The sequence below is a fragment of the Clavelina lepadiformis genome, chromosome 8 (genome assembly GCF_947623445.1).
Source record: "Clavelina lepadiformis chromosome 8, kaClaLepa1.1, whole genome shotgun sequence".
In the NCBI taxonomy this organism is placed as follows: domain Eukaryota; kingdom Metazoa; phylum Chordata; class Ascidiacea; order Aplousobranchia; family Clavelinidae; genus Clavelina; species Clavelina lepadiformis.
This window is the reverse complement of record NC_135247.1, coordinates 14,841,793-14,863,673: the sequence shown is the minus strand read 5'-3', so window position 1 is coordinate 14,863,673 and position 21,881 is coordinate 14,841,793. Positions and strand designations below refer to the sequence as shown.

Below are 21,881 nucleotides of genomic sequence, written 5' to 3'. Positions count from 1 at the left end.
TTTTTTACTGCCTTGTCATATGGTATGACAGTTACCACAAGTTTGACCCCCTAATTGAAAATATACGTGTAACTTTGTTAATTTGAAATTTATTAAACAAAATACCCGTTTAATCTGCTACACATAACACACGACACGAACTCATGCCAAAAAGTTACCAAGTTATGTCAAATGATCCTTGGAAGATAATTTATGTTGATCTTGATTATTATAAATCTGTATTCTTCACAATATTGAATCCATGTATATTTTTCAGGGTTTTGCTATTGAGTTGCTTTTTTTTATTGTTAGATCAGTATTATGTCTCACTTGTACATTCTCATATTCTTTCTCTCTTTGCTGATATGTATGAGTTGTAAATCTGTCACATTTAACAAAAATGTCCCATTGGAGCCAACTTTTGAAGAACACCACTTTGACCAGCGCATTGACCACTTCAACTTTCAAACTGTAGGTGAACAAAAGTACAAGCAAAGATATCTCATTACAGGTAAATAGATTTGGCTTAAATATGTGAATAATATTTCTGAGTAAGATTTATTGATATGGTGGTTTAGGTTTTTTATGTTGACGTTTTCAAATTTTGGGAAACTGTTTGATGAATAGTTGTCGCATGGGCTGTATTGTGTAGGTCAGGGGTCGGCAACCTGCGGCTCCGGAGCCGCATGCGGCTCTTTCATCCTTCTGATGCGGCTCTTATTAATTTTATTGCTACAGTAGAAACAAACAGAAGAACACTCGCGTCTTTATCTTACTGAGCACATTATAGTAAATGAAAGCATAATCATTCTGGTTGTGACGTCATAATTAGTCGATTAACATAAAGGTTGTTTTTAGCAGTCTACTAGCAGCAGTTAGACTAGTTATTATATTTTCGTTTTATTGTGAAAATAGTTTTGCGGCTCCCAGTGATTTTTATTTTGTGGAATATCGGTTAAAATGGCTCTTTAAGTGCAAAAGGTTGCCGACCCCTGGTGTAGGTGTTAAAGAGCAGATGACGTGAAGCTGTTTCTTTGCTACTAACTTTGTTTTGTCTTGAAAGGTGATATATAACTTAATTAGTTGTATATACATACCCGACATGTACCGGTAGTAGACTTGCAATATAGTAAATCAGTAGAAACATTACATTGAGTATGGCACTTGGCATGTTGTATGAGGCTTTGTAGAAATTTCCTGTCAAGATGTATGAACACCTCTGGTGGGCAAAATGCTGTGTTTTTGTTAAGCATATTTTTCTACAACTTTCGCAAACTCTTTGACCTATTTTGTAGTTAAAGTCAGTTGCTTTTTACTACTGTATGACTTGAAGTTTTCTGCCGATTTCATGCATTTAAGCCTACTTGCTTATCGAAAATTATACTTTGCTTTTTACGTAACAGGCCCGCTTCACAAAGCTGAGAATAAAAAATGCCATAGTTTTGATTTTTGAACCCAGTGTCTGTGACACATTTTTCAATGAGTGGTGCACATGTTTGTCCCTTTGTCTCAATTATTTTCTTTTAAAATCATTTTTGTTTTTGGACCTTTTAACATGTGTCCTGCAGTATGTCAGGCATTGATTGCAGTCTATCAACTGGAGCAAGACATTTTGCTATCTAGGTTGCTCTAAATGAATATTATGTTTTTAACTAATACACCTTATTTAAATTCTGTAATTTTTATTAGACGTTACTCATGTTTCACAGAACTGGGTACTAATATAATGTCACGATAGAAAAGCAATGTAGATAGTTGATAACAATGAAATAACTTAAACTTGAAATAGCAAATTAGCTGATCCATGCTGTGTTTCAAAATATTTTTTGCTGCGTTAATCATTTATCACTTTAACCGGATTAATGCTCAAGTTCAAATATGTGCTAGCTCTTGTGTAAGACAATAATGAGTTACTTCATGTAAAAGAGTTATTGTCTTTATTGCTACTTGAATGAAAAACTTTAAATTGAGCTTACCATTGATATTCCGCCTGGGATTTTTCCACATCGGCCAAATCAAATTGTGGAAGAGTTTGGGTGGTTGCAAAAAAAAAAATTTTTGGTGGAAACACTGGCAAGGCGGCTAGCTTTGATATACGTATCCCCGATATACAGTTTCATGGAATACTTCTTTAAAGCTTTTCTTTCTTTTTTGTCGGCTTAATTTTAATCGAATATGTTTTCGATAACATTAAAAGTGATTTGATACAATCTATATCATACAATAACTTAGTATATAACTTTATAATTAATTTTAGTTAAAGGGTTTTGATGCATTATATTTATGCTGTTGTATCACTTGTTAGTTCAGTACTGGAAAAAGTCAGAGGGTCCTATATTCTTTTACACTGGCAATGAAGGAGATATTTATGGGTTCCAAAAAGCTTCTGGTTTTCTCACTGACTTGGCATCCCAAATGCACGCCATGGTTGTATTTGCTGAACATGTAAGTCCATAATAGTTCTAACATTAAATGCTTAGTTTGGAAAATTATTTTACTGTCTTATCGTAAAAGATTTGAATGCAGGATTGGTTATTTATTATTCACCGATTCTTGAAAATTGAATCGAATTCATATATACAGTAAGCTGTTTTTATAGTAAGTGGAATCCTAAAGTAAACAGAATCAAATTTACACTAAGCTAATATGCTTACCCAGTAGCTGGTACGTAGATAGGTTAACAAGTCATAAACTTACAAATACTTTTCAGTCTCGGTTGCACTGATTAGTTGACAGATAGTCGGTTTAGGCTTTGTAGTTGCTTAATTAGTTTTAACAAGTAATCGACCACTTGTAAAAGCGATAGAACTCATATTTTGTATAACGTTTGTCGTTCATTTCTATAGCTAACAAGACATATTTAATAGTAGTCTGTAGCAACCGCACACACATTATGGATAAAATGCAGCAGGCATTGTTATAATTATGCACACATTTAATTACAGGTCGGCTTCCATATAAGTATTTTTGCGTGATCACTCAAGTACTTGTTAAAACTTGTTAAAAAGGACGCTTTCTACCACAGAATCCAGCTCTAAATAATCATCAGCCAATTGATTGCTATCGGCCAATAGCACAAGGCTTACTTTAAGATTCAGCTAATTTACTTATATTGATATAACTCTGTCTCACTCATTGATGTTTGATATACTCGTTACAGAGATATTATGGCACATCCCTACCATTTGGTAACGATTCTTTTACTGACGATCATGTTGGATTTCTAACAGTTGAGCAAGCTTTGGCTGATTATGCTTATCTTATAAAATACCTCAAGCAACAATATGATGCTTTGAATTCACCAGTTATAGCATTTGGCGGAAGGTAAGAAAAATATACATTTGTGAAGACTTTCAACTTGGATTATTTGCTAAACCAGATGATGTTGTCTCAGCTATGGTGGACAATTAGCAGCTTACATAAGGATAAAATATCCAAATCTGGTCGCTGGCTCACTTGCTGCAAGTGCTCCTCTATATTGGATAACAGGCTTTGGGGACAGACATGGGTTTTGGAAGTCTGTGACAGAACAGTTCGGAAAACATAGTGATGCTTGCGTAAATAGAATCAAGGAAGGATTCGCCGAAACTGCAAGGTATGCTTAAACATGTTTCATTACAACGTTACTTTAACTACATTCATTTTATCCAAGTAAGTACCAATTTATTAACGGCAATATAAATTGATTTATTGTTATGACATGTTAACTAGTGTTTAATCAATAAACACATTAGTGTCACGCTTTCTAAACACATGGAATTTTTGCTGTTTAATGGAAGTTATTATAATTTATACAGTCATGCCAGCATGAACAAGTTTGCTGAAATTAGCCAAGCCTTTAAAACTTGCCAACCAGTCACAAGCAAATCACTTAATCACTTGTATGGGTGGGTTAGGAATTCTTTTACTGATCTTGCCATGATGAATTACCCTTATCCAACAAGCTTACTTGCTCCTTTACCTGGATATCCTGTCAATGTGAGTTAACAATTAAGAAGCATTTTCTATCAAGCACTTGCATTTATTTTAACAATCATCTTAATCCCAGATAATTACCTTCGCCCAGAAGGCTATGTTTTGTTGTATACATTGTTGTTTGTTTGGGTGTCTGTCTGTTAACAATTTAAATCAAACTTAAATATCTCTTATCCAATTTTGATCAGTTATGTAGGAGATCTTGGAATGATGCAAAAAAAATTGATTAAATCTTGGGATTAAATCAGGGGCCGCGCTTAGTGCAAAAAAAACAGTCCCAACCTCCCAGGCCATGTTTACTTATCTTTACTTAAACTAAGGAAAATCCAACCCTGTGAAAACAATGCGAGTAAAAAGAACATGTAGATATGTGAGGGAAGTGTTGTGTGAATGATAATATGGTTGTAAAATATGTGGTCACTCATGACAGGTTTATTCATTTCATTTTTAAAAGGTTTTTAAAAAATGTTTTATCCCTTAAGTTTGGAAAACATAAAATATTTTTACTATCTATTTGGTTTTATGCTGACTACCGGGTTAAAGAAATACAATTATAATATACCATTTTCCTCTTGATAAAAGTTAGTGTAGCAAACAATTATTAGTGTAATATAATGCATTTTTGTGATAATATATGTCGTTTTAGTTTGTAGGCCAGCCGAAAAAAGATGACACAAATAATTATGGGCCCCACTTAAATATCAGTCAATCCAAGAAATTAATGAATGTAAATATGACGTGACTATATCCATATTTCACCAATTTTACACCAAACAGATTGTTAAGGATAGGCATGTATCTTTGGGAAAAGATCTATTGGTAACTTGGATTCGAAACTTAGTCGACATTAGATTTTTCATTATTCGATTAAGTGTACGTTAAAAAACAGACATTGCTATAATTGTTAGCCATGAAATCAAGTCACAGACTGTGGTGAATAAATGCTGCATTATATGACAAATACCGCTAAGGAGTATTCTGCTACCTTGCTATGCACTTTGACTTTTTTCCTTCAGGGTTCCTTCGTTTCCAACTTCTGTCTAGTTTTAACATTTTGTGGTACGAATTCTTAGTCTGTGATACTTTTTAAGACTGCTTGTGACATGATAAATGCTGGAAAAACTGCAATGGAAGGCTTGGCTGCTGGTGCAAGTTTGTTCTACAATGGCAGTGCATCCGCCGAAAACTCCAATGCAGTTCAGTGCTTTGACATATACAAAGAATACATTGAATGTGCTGACCCAACAGGATGTGGTTTAGGCAATGATGCCAAAGCTTGGAATTATCAGGTGACTTGTCATTTGTTTGTGGTAGTATTTCAAAGCCTTGACTTCGGCTCCAGACTGCTACATTGTATTACTGATGTTTCTAATGCATTTTGAAGGAAGCGCAAAGATTAGAGGAATTGTAGAATATACAAATTGTTGTATTGAATGTGTATTTAATCTTTACTGTCTATAAAAGTAGCTTTTGAAATGAACCATGATAAGTCAGTTATGATCTGTCTGATATATATTGATCCATAGGCATGCACAGAAATAATTCTTCCTGGTGGCAGTAACAATGAAACAGACATGTTTCCTTCTTTGCCATTTACACTTGAGATGAGAGACCAATACTGCAAAGAAAATGTGCACACGACACCACGAAATGACTGGCTGGCTATAAATGTAAGTATATTAAAGATAATTTTTCAATCTCTTTTGAAACTCACACGTAAACGTTGTTATTGAAATAATGTGTTAATTTTTCTGTAATTAAAAATTGCTTAGTACTGGACAGAGAACCTTAAACTTGCTTCAAACATAATCTTCTCCAATGGGGACTTGGATCCCTGGGGTAATGGTGGAATCCTTCAAGATCTTTCACCAACTTTGCAAGCAATCACTGTTGTAGGTGGAGCCCATCATCTTGATTTGAGGTGCCATTTTGCTTTTTTGCTCTTGCTTAGAAAAACAGTTACGTTTTTGACATATCTTTGACATTGGTTTTATTTGTTCCAGAGGGTCCAACCCGAAAGACCCAGAGTCTGTTATTGCAGTTCGACAGAAGGAAGCTGCGATTATTTCAGAATGGGTGCAGCAACACTGGCAGCGACTGTCGAAGAAACTTGAGCTGTAAATAGCACGAGTAAAACATGATTTGTTTGTGCAATTTTTATCACCTTTTTACTCTTACTAATTTTGCATGTAAAGCCAAAGCATTTATCCTTATATTTTGGTGACCACTGTGCTTAACTAGTCACAAGATTTAAACATTTGTGCATTTGTTGTGCAGTAGATATTGACTGATGTAATATGTTGCCTTTCATAATTACCAAGAAAATGTGTTTTGTTACACACAGGATACCTCCAAACTAAATGATCGTGCTGTTATATGGTGTGGTGGCTTGACCATAAATTTTCCATTGTCATTTTTCATATGTCATATTATATTCGATGTTATTATGCAAATTATACTGGATTAAAAAGCTATATTCAAAATTATGCCAGGCATGAAGACATCATTATTGTTTCATACATCTAGAAAAATGCTTTCATGAATAACCTTAACGTCTTAAACTCACTAATCAGTATAGACAGGCGTTTGATTCAGCACATGATTGTGGTGTTTGTTTTTAAAATTTCATGGAAATGGTGACGCAAACAGAGGCAGTTGAGTTATTTTAATGGAGTTGTCAGAAATACTTGATTGATGTTGAATTCATGATGCATTGATTGCACATACCAAAGGTGGGCAAACTGCAGCTTGACATGTTTTTTGTGACGCTTCTAGCTGAATAGTAATATCCCAAATTGACTTCTAATAATATGTTACATTATTATAACCAAACTGACAAACACTACTGATTTTGCGGCTCGTTGGTGTTTGTAGATTTTTTGCAAGTGACTCTTTCGTTGAACAAGTTTGCCCACCCCTGGCATATACGATCAGATAATCGTAAGCAACTGTTCCAGATGACAGGCCCTTGTTGTTTAGTTTTGTTAATGAAGCCAAATAGAACTAGGTCATAACCTACTTTCTTTTCAATTTATTAAGCAAATATTAGAGTTGGAGGTTCGTCCTCCTTTCCTTTGCATCTGATGTGCAGTGGTAAGGTTGGTACACTTACTTGTACTCTTAACATTTAGGTTGTAGTAATTAAAGTTGTTTTTATATTACCAGGTTTTAGCTATTTTTTGGGTCATTAAAATGCCTCGCCTGTTGTATATTTTATGTTATTTTCCTTTACTGATGTTTATTAATTGTAAATCTGTCACATTTAACAAAAATGTCCCATTGGAGCCAACTTTTGAAGAACACCACTTTGATCAGCGCATTGACCACTTCAACTTTCAAACTGTAGGTGAACAAAAATACAAGCAAAGATATCTCATTACAGGTAAATTTAGCATGTTAATTTGTGAATAAAACTTTAATGATAACTGGAAAGCTTGAAACATTAATACTGTACTTGTATTTTTTGGAGTAGATCAGTACTGGAAAAAGTCCGATGGTCCCATATTCTTTTACACTGGCAATGAAGGGGATATTTATGGTCTCAAAAAAGCTAGTGGTTTTCTCACAGACTTGGCATTTAAAATGCAAGCCCTTGTTGTATTTGCTGAACATGTAAGCCCATTCTTATGTAATAAAATAATTTGCTGTTATAAAATTGGTGTGTTCATTGCACACAGTGTGTGTAGATAGTTACCAAGTAGATTAATTATCAGGTAAAATAACATAACTACTGCTTCTCTTATGGACTTAATTCGTATGATATTTTACAGAGATATTATGGCACATCCCTACCATTTGGTAACGATTCTTTTACTGACGATCATGTTGGATTTCTAACAATTGAGCAAGCTTTGGCTGATTATGCTTATCTTATAAAATACCTCAAGCAACAGTATGCTGCTTTGAATTCACCAGTTATAGCATTTGGCGGAAGGTAAGAAAAAAACATACATTTGTGAAGACTTTTAACTTGGATTACTAAAACCAGATGTTTTGTTTCAGCTATGGTGGACAATTAGCAGCTTATATAAGGATAAAATATCCAAATCTGGTCGCTGGCTCACTTGCTGCAAGTGCTCCTCTGTATTGGTTAACAGGCTTTGGGGACAGACATGGGTTTTGGAAGTCTGTGACAGAACAGTTCGGAAAACATACCGATGCTTGCGTAAATAAAATCAAGAAAGGATTCGCAGAAACTGCAAGGTATATACAAATGCTTCATGACAGTTTTTCAATAAGCATGTTAATTGGTTGTGATTAATTAGATGTTAATTTTTGATAACACATTGATTTGTGAAAAATCATTAATTTTCCATTAATCCTATGTTGTTTTAGCTTATTGAAGTCTTATTCACAATAGACAGAATTTGATTACTATTTAATTGTATAGACATGCCACTACGGGCAACTTTGCTGAAATTAGCCAAGCTTTTACAACTTGCCATCCGTTAACAATTGAATCACTTAATCACTTGTACGGGTGGGTTAGAAATGCTTTTGCACAACTTGCCATGCGGAATTATCCTTATCCTACAAACTCTCGTGCTTCTTTTCCTGGATATCCTGTCAATGTGAGTTGAAAACAAGAAAGTGTTGTGAAATATCGGTAATTATTAAAAACGTTAAAACTAGCTCTAGCTCTTTATGATGGTAGGAAAGCATTATACTTCAAAACCTCTTAATTTAATTGTTATTTAATTGTAATTGTTATTTAGTTGTTTATTTTTTGTGTGATATGGTCAGCATTTGGCTTACAAAATATTTCAAGCTAGCATAACTTATACAACAATATGCATTATGATGTCATGTCAATTGTTACGTAATTCATGCTGGGCAAAAATACCATTTAATGATTAAGCAATGATGTAACTCGAGTATACAGTCAGTTGTTACATGAATATTGTTGTCTATTAAGCAGCATTAACCTTCCACATTAATTATTTTAATCAATACTGCCTCTCCTTTATTTCAAATCCAATTTTTTTGATATAGAACATTTCAAGACGTATTACTGTAACTAAGACAAATTATAAATTGTCGGGACAGTCTTAGTTAAACCCTGATAAACGGTAAGCTTAGGTCAGAAGATAATACTCCGTATTTCTAGGTTGCCTGTCAAATTATCTTGGCTAAAGAAACTGCAATGGAAGGCTTGGCTGCGGGTGCAGGATTTTTCTATAACAGAACTTCATCTTCTAAAAACCCCAATGCTATTCAATGCTTTGACATATACAAAGAATACATTGAATGTGCTGACCCAACAGGATGTGGTTTTGGCAATGAAGCTAAAGCTTGGAATTATCAGGTGACTTGTTTGTTAGCGTGATGTTGAGTGTAAACTGTGATACTGTATCTTGTGATTTTGTGATGTGACCACAAAATCATTTGTGGTCATTTAATGTCATTTTATTTTGCAGGCATGCACTGAGGTAATTCTTCCTGGTGGCAGTAACAACGAAACAGACATGTTTCCTTCTTTGCCATTTACGCTTGAGATGAGGGACAAATACTGTAAAGAAAATGTGCACACGACACCACGAAATGATTGGCTGGCAATAAATGTAAGGAATATAAAGGAAATGTAAGGTTTCTTGCCAAATGCACAGGTGAAGCTTTGATTGGAAATACAATAAAAAGTATTTAATATGACCATCTTGGGACTATGTGTGGCTGTGGTATTTGGATCAAGTAAGAAGATAATGTCTCCTAAACGAGACAAGAAATAATTACACAGTAGTTTATGTGTTACTTGTTAATCGGTGTTGTATGGTACGATAATTTAATCTTTATCTTTGCACGACTTAAACCCAGTGATGATTCTTTACTGCTTGAGTCACAATTTTCGAGTTGGTCTTTGAGCAAGTTTTGATAGACACACACATTTTTACTTGTTTTTTTTTTGATATTATGTTTCTCGAATTTGAAGCTGCTCACCAGGAACACTAAACCGAGCAAGCATCGTTTCTGCCTTGCCCAAGGGTATTACATCGGTAACTTGACTTTTGGTCCATATTTATTGTAAAGACACGATAGCTCAATCAGTAGCTTATATGTACTGCAACTTATGATATTTATATGCTAAAAACAGAATTTCACTTGCATATAAACGCAAAGTTATGAGGCCGTATACAATCCAATTGCATTAGCTACTGCCTAAACCAGGGGTGACGAACCTATTCGATGACGCGGGCCACTTTGTCAGTTACGGCTGAGCAAGCGGGCCGCACAATTTTTTTAACATTTTGCATAATAATTAGCATTCAAGCACAACCGCTTCATTTGGCAGATTTTTAGCTGCTCCCGCGGCCGCAAAAAATACATCCATTGAGTGCGGCAATCTATTGAAGACATACTGCTGCGACTCAATTGTGCTATCAGCTTTTGATATCGCATTGCGCAAAGATTAGAAACAGGTGAAAGAAAGTTCAAGACTGCTGGTCTCACCGGAGGCTTCGTTCAAGACTGCTGGTCTCCCGGACGCAAAATTTAACCCTAAATTCCGGACATGTCCGGAATTTTCCGGACGGTATGGCAACCCTAATTCCTATAAGTCCTATATGCCTTGCATGTATGGGCGTTTGTCAAATCGTTTGGTGGGCCGCACAAAATTGTTTGGCGGGCCGCAGGTTCGTCACCTCTGGCCTAAACCTTCGTTTATACTTAATTCAAATGCCAGTTGTTTCCTTTGATTTCGCATTGTGATGTCATAATTGCTGCCTTCTCCACCAGAATTAGTGAAAAATTTGCGATGCGTTTTTAAAAAGAATGGCATAACTGCTAAATATTATGGAAATATTTTTTAGTTGAAGGTTAATTGGCCTTACTTGCCTTTCTTGCTTTCACTTTAAGTAGCTTCTGCTGAAATATACTTATTAACTCATGTTTAATGCTTTCTAGTACTGGGCTGAGAACCTTAAACTTGCTTCAAACATAATTTTCTCCAATGGTGACTTGGATCCCTGGGGTAATGGTGGAATCCTTCAAGATCTTTCACCAACTTTGCAAGCAATCATTGTTGTAGGTGGAGCCCATCATCTTGATTTAAGGTACCATTTTGCTTTTTTGTTCTTGCTTAGAAAAACAGTTACATTTTTGACATATCTTTGACATTGGTTTTATTTGTTCCAGAGGGTCCAACCCGAAAGACCCAGAGTCTGTTATTGCAGTTCGACAGAAGGAAGCTGCGATTATTTCAGAATGGGTGCAGCAACACTGGCAGCGACTGTCGAAGAAACTTGAACTGTAAATTGCAACAACATAAACATGAGAAATGTTGTTGGTGCAATCTCAGTTATCAGTTATTTTGCCATAAGTTTTTATTCAGGACCAAGGCATCTATCTCATTGTATTGGCACCCACTATTTGTATAATTAGTTACAAGAAATTATACATTTTAAATGATGATGTACAGGAGGTAATACACTGCTACTTAGATGTATCAAAAGTTATTTATGTGTGTAACATGCACGTAAACTTTGAACTATAAATGATGGCACAATTGTACGATGTGGTGGCTTTTTCTCATTTTATTTTTCATGTCGAAATTGATATAGTGTTGAAATATATGTCCTTGATCAGGAAAAAGGTTCTTGCACGACTTAAATTCATTGAAAAATCTTTAATATGTTCTTGTTGAAACCCTAGTAAATAAACTTGTTTTGCATTTTTGTTTTATATTGATCTTTTTTGAAAATGCCATTGTTTGCTAGAAGCATTGAGCAGCAGCAAGTATCAATATTGTTTAACACAAAGCATTACATGGACAATATAGCATGACCAAGTATCAAATCCATGTCACAAAGTTAGGAGTTTGTTACTTTAAATTTGGTTAACACGGTTCAGACAACATCAACAGCTTTTATGTAATCTTTATGCAATTTTTCAGGTTTGAGTTATCTTTTAGTCATTATAATATGTCCCGACTGTTGTATGCTATTTATATGTTTTTCCCTTTTATTGATGTTTATTCATTGTAATTCTGTCACATGTATCAAAAATGTACCATTGAAGCCAACTTTTGAAGAGCAACTCTTTGACCAGCTCGTTAACCAACTTCCAGACAGTACGCGAACAGAAATACAAGCAAAGATATCTCATTACAGATAAATAGGTTTTGTGAGTTTAAGTTGTTATTAAATTTTATTTTTTTTCTAATAGCTAGTTTACAATTTTCCTACTTTATAAATTTGTAGAACTTATTCATGTTGTTTTTTCACTATTAAATCAGTACTGGAAAAAATCTAAGGGTCCTATATTCTTTTACACTGGCAATGAAAAAGCATAACATCATTCATTACCTAAGTCTCCATAAATTTTTGTTCAAGGGCAGATAGTTTCTATTTTTTCACATTGGTAAACGCTTTGCTTAACTGGTCACAAGAGATAATTATTTTGGTCTGCTTGCTGTGCAGTAGATTTTGAATGATGGTAAATGTAATATTGTATGCTACTACTAAATTTACTCAGTAAGGATATCTCTGTGTATATCACATGATGGGGTTGTTTACTAGATTTTTAGTCTCGTTTTTCATATCTTATTTAAAATTATTCTGTAATAAACAAGTTATCATGCTGGAGTGGTATGTTTGTGGCTACTAAACACACACAGAGCTTATGTATCTTTTAAGTCTATTGACCTGATGGTACTAAACTAGGGTTGCCATACGTCAGGATTTTCCCGGACATGTCAGGGATTTTAATGTTCAAACATGCGTCAGGGATAAATGTTAAAAAGTGCTTAAATGTCCGGGTTTTTGAATATTGTATTTTATGAAATTTAACTGGCAATATTTTCACCATAAGAATTTGTTTAGTGCGAAAGATTAAACTTTGTTATTGTTTTACTGTTGAAAATGTAAATTGACTGACGAGATGCAGGCAAGATCTGAAGAAATCTTTTTGACTTATGAGGGTATCTTAACTTAATTTACCTGTTGAATTATTTGACTCTATTGTTGTGTGCGGTTAGAATACTCTAAGCTTTTGCCGGCCGAAAGGTTTTGGTATTACATCAGAAATAGCTTACAAGAAAAGGTTTTTATTATAGGTGCTGTACACTTTCTCAATATAACGAATAACCAAGAACATAAGTAATGCTACTGCTAATAAGCTGGCTATTGTCTATTAAACAGAAAGTTGTTGGACTAAGCAAAAATAAGCGTTTGGATTGGTAGGATGTACGAACATACTGTAAAATGTCGTGTAGCGCTTGTTTGGTGTCGCAAAAGTTGGTCATTGAGACAGTGAGGAATTTGGCTTTTTCTAATATGGTAACCCTATACTATACATCTTTGGTACATTGAATGTTTGACATGAGAAAATAAAATATTTTTCTGCAGAAACTATTCCGGGGTTTACCATTAGATTATAAGCACATTTAACTTTACTGAAAGCAAAACATCAGATAATTCTCAACTGCTAGCAAATGAAATGCCTGAATATAGCAGACGTCAGCACCAGCGATGTGCAGAATCCATTCATTAAATCCGAAATGCATGTAACACATACTGCAAGGCAGGGTATTCAAAATGCACAGTTAGGAGTAACTTTAGAACAGCTGAAATTTCTCAACTAAAATTGTTTGTAAAACAGTTACCTGCAGTTGTTAGTTACTACCGCAGGCATAATTGCAACTCAAATTTCGGTTGCGACCCATGGTATCTATCAGCCTACCAGGTATGGTTAAAAACGACAGTACCATAACATTATTGTCATTTAACTGAATGAATGAACCTAAACACTGGGGAAAGGACGTATACAGCAGGATGACCAATCGCAGGTTCGGAACCATGCTGAGGTATTTTAGTTCAACAATAAAAGTTGAAGGCGCTTAATACCGCTGCCGGACATTTTCACTCACAACAATTAAATTATGCTGTAAGATATACTCTCCTCAATAGCGAGTGCACTTAGTATTACATAACATACTGTAATACAATAATGAATAGATCTGTTATAGACAACATATCTTTCATTGTGATGTTAAGGAGGGATGAGGGAATTTATCTGTTGTAGGCAAAAACGAATCCATTATGTCTGCACTGGAATGCATTAAATAGGATAAGAAACCATCCAGAAAGACTCCATGCAGTATTGTACACACATCCACTTTATGCAAGGTATATTTTAATATCATCAACATCAATAACTTCGGATAACTCAAATCTATAGATGATAGATTACTTCAGCTTATCATACAGACAGAACAGAAGCAAGCTTTCATATTGACAGTTTAATGAGTATCTTGGTCACAACGAAGACTCCTTACAAAAAAACTAACCACAAGTGCGCATGAATGCAAAAATTATAACCAGTTGACAGTAGCAAGAAATAACAAAAACTTTAAAAACAAACATAATCAGCAATGGTTGTAGCTACTGTATGATTTCACATTTATGAATGAAGTAGGTTACAATGTGAGGATGAAAGATATTGCCCACTACACCACTGACCGTTTACAGTTTATTGCATTTTGATGTTATTTGGCATCATTGCTATTACTCTTATTACATCCTTACATGTAGCAGTTTCCTTGAGGCAATAGTTCTTGGCTGAACTAAAATGGGAGAAGCACCGACGATAATAAGCATCCAATGTTTTAAGAATGCTGATGGGGATGGCACTCTCAAACGTTTCGATCATTATTCACCTAATTTAAAAGTTTTAAAAGTCACTTTTCCATAACTTTATACTTCTATCATTTTCTAATGAGCCGGTTACAATGATGTTTTCTGTTGGATGGCAGGCATTACAGAGAACTACATCTAAAAAAGAAACAGAAACCAATCAACACCATAGATGGTAAATAAAATCAAAGTCTGCTGCAATAATAAGAGAATACTATATCGTGTTGCAAGTACCTGTGTGTCCTTGGAGGGTTTGCACAATTTCTTTTGTTTGAAGGTTCCATATGTAGACCATGTGATCTTCAGAACCACTAACAATCCACTTTCCACCAGTGACAGAGAAGTTGGCAAAAATGCAATACTTTTCATTCACATGTCCTGTGTATGTTTTCAAGCACTGGCAATGATTGCAGTAAAATAAATATTTAATTTCATAAATTTATATCATGAAAACTCATATCATGAAAAAGTATAAAATGCATTGGGTTCAATACCAATTTAAGAAAATCTTTCAAATTTTAACAAAACATGTAAGAAATTCAAATTAGCCTTCTTACTTTGGCTTTGGTGTAATCCCACAACTTCAGTGTGCTGAAAACAAAAAGAAATGGTTATAAAGACGCGCAAAAGGAAAGATTTAAACGAAAATTTAACAAATGCCCATCCAATTTCCTAAAATACAACATGAAGATTTGAAATGACAGTTAGTAAGAAGACCTACTTGTCTAAAGTGGCAGCAAGGATATATTTTCCATTTGGGGAAAATTTTACGAAAGAAACAGGTGGGTTGTCGTCATCTATTAAAGTTTTCAGACACTGCCCTGATGCGGTATCCCAAATACGACACAACCCATCATAACTACTTGAAACAATTAAAGCACCATCTCGATTGAAGTGTACCTAAGTGGAAATTATGCAAATTCATCATTACCAAAATTGTTTATTACTTCCAACATTACTTTTTCCACGGTGAATTTTGATCCATTTTAAAGTCACCTATGGCAGTATATTTATCCATACAATACTACAATGCAACATGAGACATACTGCAGATACAGGATCTGAGTGAGCTGGTAGTGTTTTTAAGCACTTCCCTGTTCGAACATCCCATATACGTACACTTTCATCAAACTGCAAAAAAAAGATAAATGTTGGACTGAATAATGGAGTTTGTATCGCATTCAGTTATAGTTATAGTTAAGAAACCAAACAAAGTATTTTTAGAACAGATTTTTAACTACGTGTTTTAAAATACTTACAGATCCTGAGACAATTAGGTTCGACTGTGGATTGAAATTGCAACAGAATACGTAATTGCTGTGCCCTTTTAAAGTCTTTAAACATTTTCCCGTGGCTACTTCCCAGATTTTTAAGGTTTTGTCATCTGAAGCTGAGCATAGTAAATGAGAATCCGAAGACCAAGCGACATCAGATATTCCCTAGAACATTGTATTGCTTGCTATTACACAGAGCAGAAAAGTTTTCACTTTACTAAGAAGCACAGAGTTATAAAATCTCAATTGGTAGGTTTGAAGTAAGTTAGTGCGTACAGGTTTACATTGCAAATCTTTTGTTCTTACCAATTTATGCCCAGATATGGTTTTCTCATATTTTCCATCATATGCACCCCAGATTTTTATCAATTTGTCTGCCGCTACAGTGAAAACATAATGACATGTTTATTGAGAAACTATATTTAATTTCGTATATCTTATACACTATGAATCAGCAGGCCCCGACAAAAAATTTAAAACCACAATAAATACACAGTTATATAAAGTTAGAATTGCAGAAGCATTATACATCTAACTTTGTAGTTTATGTTAAAAAATTAAAGAAAATAAAAAATCTTAAGACAACTTTACTGACATGAACTTGCCAGCCATTGTCCATCTGGACTAAACTTGACAGAAGATACTGCTTTGGTGTGTCCAGCCATGGTAAACTTAAGCGTATAGTTTGGTTTATGTTGCTGTGATTTTGTGACTGTGGTGCTTTTCGGTACTGACTTCATTGACACAGTATTTGCAGCATTTGTTGTTGCAGGTGGTGCAGGTTGTTCATTCACTTGCTTGAACTTGTCTTCAGTTTTGTTCGATTTATCTCCAATATTTGCTCCATTCTCAGTCATTTTTAAGTCTCTCAGTGACAAAGAAAATACTATATATCCCTAACATGTGCAGCAATTTTACTTTTAGTCTTTCAGAAAAAAAGTGACACTAAAGCTCCTATTTTGCTGGTATAGTTTAAGTTAAATCCTAGCCTTGGTACTTGGTTAAGTACTAGCACACTTGTACTGCTTGAAACTCAGCCTCATCCATGATTATGCATGAGCAAACACTAAACTCTTTGATTAGGCCTAATTCAATAACCTTTTTCACAGCCTTTAATGGCACATAGTTGTTTAGGTTTGTTAATTTTAGTACAGTTATCTTTATCATCACAATTATATGCAGGATGTTTCAAAAATATGGTGCTATAAAATCCACTAATAGTAATAAACATAAACCAATCAATTAAGACAATAAATCAAGTGATTGGCAAAAGTTTTCTTCAAGGATTCATGAATACCACACATTCCTTATAGACCTCGTCATTTGCACCTGAAGCAGTCTTCCTATAGCGACTGAAGTACCTTCCTTGTTCTAGCCTAGATGTTAAACAAATAGAATAAAATACATTGATAGCATTTTGACCTCCTAAGGAGTTGTTCAGTTGCAGTTTTGGGAAAGGCAGTTATTTCACCCACCACTTGTTACATCCAACATTGACTGGTCACTAGGCGGATGTATTAACTGAATTCTACTGTAACATATAACTTTCTGACACGACTACAATTTGCATTCAAACAGTAAACACCAATAAAGTAGTAGCCATAAATCGAACAAAGTAGCCATAAATCGAACTGCCAGTTATTGCCTTCTAGGATTATATGACAATGTTCTGCTCTTTACAACAGTACTTCCAATCCAATATTCTTCATTGATTAAATGCAAAATCCCTATGTATATGTTGCTGCCCTGAAGAAGTGCCGCCACCAATGACATTGCACTGTCAAAACTATTGACTTTAACCTTTGAACTAAATGAATAACTTTAATTAGGCCCGCTTACTTTGACGCATTGATAAAGTGTGATGTCACCATTGCATTGTGCATCAATAGATCATGTCTGTATGGCATACTGTGTTAAGCCTATTATAGCATGCACTGCAGGATTGTAAAAAAAATTTTTCCATACGAATGGGACAGATCAAATCAGCTTTTGTGTGCAGGAATTATCTGCAGACACATGCAAAAAGGAAGTCAAGCTTCATGCTTTATCACTGTACAGTCAGGTTAAGTGATAAATCACTAAAGCATCCTAATGGTTTAATGCTGCAACAATGAGGTTAAGCATCAAAAATCAATATGTTTCATGCAAAATATGTTGCAAACTTTCTGATATCAAAAAATATATCCAACTTTCCACTACATTCAAGTACGACAAACACTTGAAGCAAAATGTTTCCTATAGGTAGAGCAAATGGTACACTAAGTATTAAACACCTTTTTCCTGACTTTATGGACAACGTTAAAGCAAAAAAAGATATATTATACTCTTTATATAAAAAGTATATGTAGACTTATATTTAATCATTGATTCAGATCAGCTGATGTCTGGCTTTATCTTCATAGCTCTATCAAGAGTCTATCATAACTACAATGTGTGCTTCTAGAGGAGGCACAAAAGCCTTTTCAAGTGCGCTTTAAGCATTTTACAAGTTAAGTTATTTCACTGGTAAAATAAAGCGATTAAATGAGGTTAAGCTTGAATATCACACCGAGAAAAGACATAGAAATAAACTATTAAAACAAATCCTCTGAAAAAAAAACGCTTTATGGAAGTTTATGTTGCTTCATGGTGTTGTTAAAGCTTTAATAGCAACAGTGAACACTGAAAAGAGTATTTGATTTGTTTCCTATGTGAACACATGCAGACAAATCAGAGCACATTTTCTAAACAGCGATAAGCTAACTTAATTCTAATCAATAAATTTTAAATTCAAAAGTCAGGGTATGTTTGCATTCCTAAAATTTAGCCTGTGAAAGCAGAATTTCTTATCAAAAGTGTAAGGTCACGGCAAATTGAATTTGTGCAAAACCGGCACATGCCACACATGTTCAATTTCAAGACTCGTGAAGTTGATGGTTGAAAATTGTTTCGTTAAACTCTAGTTTTCACTCGTTGGCCTTATGGTACTCTTCAGTTTCAATAGCTTTGCCAAAACATCTTTTTAAGTATGATATATCATAGGTTTATTTATCTTAGTACTTGCCCCTCACTGCCTGTATTATAGGAAAAGGTGCCTGATGTTATCACTAGCCTACAAAGGTCAAAATAAACTACACAGTGAAGTATCAGTTGGCAATATCATTACCCTTCTACCATTCCATTCTTCACCTTCTGTAATCTAATGTGATATGTTCAAAAGTGTAAAATTGTTTGTTCTAAATGTAGTATAAAGGTGAGTAAGTTCTATTCACAGTGTGATCTTACCACTTTATGACCTTAATCTTATAAGTTCACCCCAGAAATCCATGTGGGTTATAATGGTCAAATCTGCTGGATACGTCATGCCCACAGAGCGGTAGGCCTATCAATCTGAGGTGGTTTAATGACACTCAATCATGTCAAGGGAGATAAATATCAAGAGGAAGGGTGGGACAGAAGAGATGGCAAACAGGTCAAGGCAAGAGTAATATTGGGTGTGACACCCAAGCATCAACATGTTAAAGTGGGCAACCTTGAGTTTTTGCTGCATGCTTCATAAATGGGTGTTGAGACTAGGGATGGTAAGCGCTGCTTTCTCAAAGTCATTCCTGCAGTAGAGGGACCCTTTATGGTAGTAAACAAATGTTGCTCTTTATCTGCTATTATGCAGCTTTTGTGACACAGGAAAAGATATATTTACAGAATATGTAAGTTATAAAGATGCTAGGTGAATTGCAGAATGCAATTTTCTGTAATGCACAAGTTTTCTTTTCCCTGAACAGGACAAAATCAAAAAAAATTACAATTGACTAAAGCGACTTGGAGCTTGCGCGATGAGTCACCAAGTTTAATTCGTGCAAAGACTCTCTTCTCGGATAAAGATTGTAATACTGTAGGACCATAGACCATGGTACTGAAAGATTGCTACCAGTATTCCACTGTGTGCAAATGACATAGGCTATCCAGCAGGGCTTACCATGGCCACATGGCACAAGAGTGGACTTCCTGATCATGTAAACCCACTAGCCTAGATTAGGGTGGCAATTACCCGCTGGGCCTGTGCTAAATAAAGACATCTGCCAACATGAACAGCTGTCACCTATTTAGTGCATGGTATGGTACATTACAGAGGGCCAGTGGCCCATTGTATTGTATTGTTGTTTTATTCTGTTGTAATGAATGAATGCTAACCGTTGTAGTAACAGCACAACAAAACCCATGCTCACGAACAATAGGGTTATCAGTGGCTTATACAGTAGTTTTTTTTTAGTTTGATACAGCTCTAGTTTGAGAGGAGAGTTGCCTTATTGCCTACTGCAACTAAACGGCCAGTCAAAAACAATCCAATATTTTACATATTCTTCAGTTCTTTAGTCGTTGTTATCAAGTTCGCCGAAACTTGCAGTGCCATGCTTGCATCCAGCCTAACAAGTGCCTATATATCTATAATCAAAAATTTGCCTAAAAAATATACACGGCTATATACTGGTATAGGCTTATACGTATAAGCTATACGCCAAGCCTAAGATAGTAAGACGTTGGTCATGGCTCATGCTGGTGCAAACAGTTTGATATCAACAAAGCAATTAATCATTACCGGTACTTTTCCAACGTTGAATTGAACCTGTCTAAATTTTCCTATCATGCGAAATCTCGTGTCATTCTTTTTATAACTGGCGATTCCTCGCCAAGTATCTACCGGCTAACATGCTTGGCTAAAAGTAAATAAACTGAAACCTACTTCATTCGCAGTTTCGCACCATGCTCGCACGAGTAACAAAAATGCACACATTTCACGCTCCAGCTACTATGTGTTGAGTCATAACTGCGTGAGAGAGCGTTCTACCCATAATGCTTTTCGGCGTCAACTCCATGAATATTTCTCTCCGACAGAACAAGAAAGACAAAGAGCTGGATAGGTGTGGTTCAGGCTGTGAGCAGTTTTTCGATTTTCTAGTGATTGCTGATCAACAGCCTTATTCAATAGTTACATTAAGTGCCTATGACAAAATAGGATTCGGTTGACACAAAAAACAGTCTGCATGTATTTTGCACTACTTAATTTATAGTGTGTGAAACTTGTTGTAGTTATCTGAACTAGCTGGTCTAAAATCAATTCAAGCGTGACGTCATGCATAATGGCGGAAAAGTTTAATTTCAAAATATTTTTGATAATAACATTTCCTCCTTTTTCTGGACAGCTACAAAGATAAAATCACAAAACCTCAAGAACATGATTTACATATGCCAAACACTTCACATTTGTCTTGTTTTGATTTAAAACACGTTCTGATTTTACGCAATAAATAATGACGTAAAACCTTCTTTTGTCACGTGATAGATCTTGGCCAATGAGAAGCAGCGAGGCTGGCATACCGTATAAAAACGCCGCATCTTCACCTTTTCCGCGGTAGAGTGCGCAGAGAAACTTTGGGAGTAGGTCTGTATCAAATCGATCCGGTAATATTTATATGTGTTCAAAAGAGGTGTAACGTGAGACTAGTAAGACAAAGCATATTATTTGTTCTGATGTAATTATTAACTCATTTCATTGCATAGATTTGATATTGTTACAGCCGAATCCGTACTGTTATTTTCAGTATGTAAAATGTTAGCATAATCTCACATGAAACAACTGCTGGATTTATGTAATGCATGCTACTTTGGACACCGACTACAGCTTTAATATGTGTATATAAGCCTCTAGCTTGCACCAGCATGTACCGATTGTTTCCAGTTTGAAGATGTGGTTGCATTTTGTGTGGTTAAATGTAGATGCAGTTGTAGCACCCAGTTTCAATTTACTGGATTCCTCTTCTAATTCGCTTTTATCTTCTGCTTTTATTTATCTGCAGTGTACTTGGGTTTACAACGATGTTATTAAATTTCACTATCAGTCTTTGTGGTTTGTATTTCAGTTGTGAGATGCACATTGAATATTTGCACTTTTACAGAAGCTGCACTTCACAAAGCAATTATGACAGTAGGAAGTCACCGTTGAAGTATAGATCATAGGCTTCCCGCTTGGTATTCTGTATGTGCGATGGAA

The 21,881-nt window shown here is 35.1% G+C and overlaps 2 protein-coding genes across 7 annotated transcripts; one reads left to right on the top strand and one right to left on the bottom strand.

The window, feature by feature from the left end:
- The first annotated feature begins 237 nt into the window (after positions 1-237).
- LOC143468606 (dipeptidyl peptidase 2-like) lies at positions 238-12,530 on the top strand. Of its 6 annotated transcripts, none has more exons than XM_076965936.1 (9): positions 238-490; positions 2,285-2,424; positions 3,140-3,303; positions 3,374-3,574; positions 3,777-3,957; positions 5,046-5,243; positions 5,481-5,624; positions 10,852-11,000; positions 11,083-12,530. In XM_076965936.1, the coding sequence occupies exons 1-9, from the start codon at positions 301-303 to the stop codon at positions 11,198-11,200; spliced, it is 1,485 nt and encodes a 494-aa protein (XP_076822051.1). In that variant the 5' UTR covers positions 238-300; the 3' UTR covers positions 11,201-12,530. The 6 variants fall into 6 exon arrangements, 5 of the variants coding, with proteins under 5 accessions (XP_076822051.1, XP_076822050.1, XP_076822052.1 ...); XM_076965935.1 differs by lacking the exons at positions 10,852-11,000; positions 11,083-12,530 and adding exons at positions 5,727-5,875; positions 5,958-6,440; XM_076965937.1 differs by lacking the exons at positions 238-490; positions 2,285-2,424; positions 3,140-3,303; ... (2 more) ...; positions 5,046-5,243; positions 5,481-5,624 and adding exons at positions 6,076-7,336; positions 7,427-7,566; positions 7,725-7,888; ... (2 more) ...; positions 9,062-9,259; positions 9,372-9,515.
- Positions 12,531-14,059: 1,529 nt separating this feature from the next.
- LOC143469364 (WD repeat-containing protein 5-like) lies at positions 14,060-20,534 on the bottom strand. The gene is made up of 8 exons (XM_076967036.1): positions 16,449-20,534; positions 16,160-16,233; positions 15,839-16,018; positions 15,627-15,710; positions 15,301-15,479; positions 15,137-15,170; positions 14,814-14,976; positions 14,060-14,717 (listed from the first exon to the last, which is right to left on the bottom strand). Exons 1-8 carry the CDS (start codon positions 16,708-16,710, stop codon positions 14,617-14,619), a joined length of 1,077 nt encoding a protein of 358 aa, XP_076823151.1. The 5' UTR covers positions 16,711-20,534; the 3' UTR covers positions 14,060-14,616.
- Between the last annotated feature and the right edge of the window lie 1,347 nt (positions 20,535-21,881).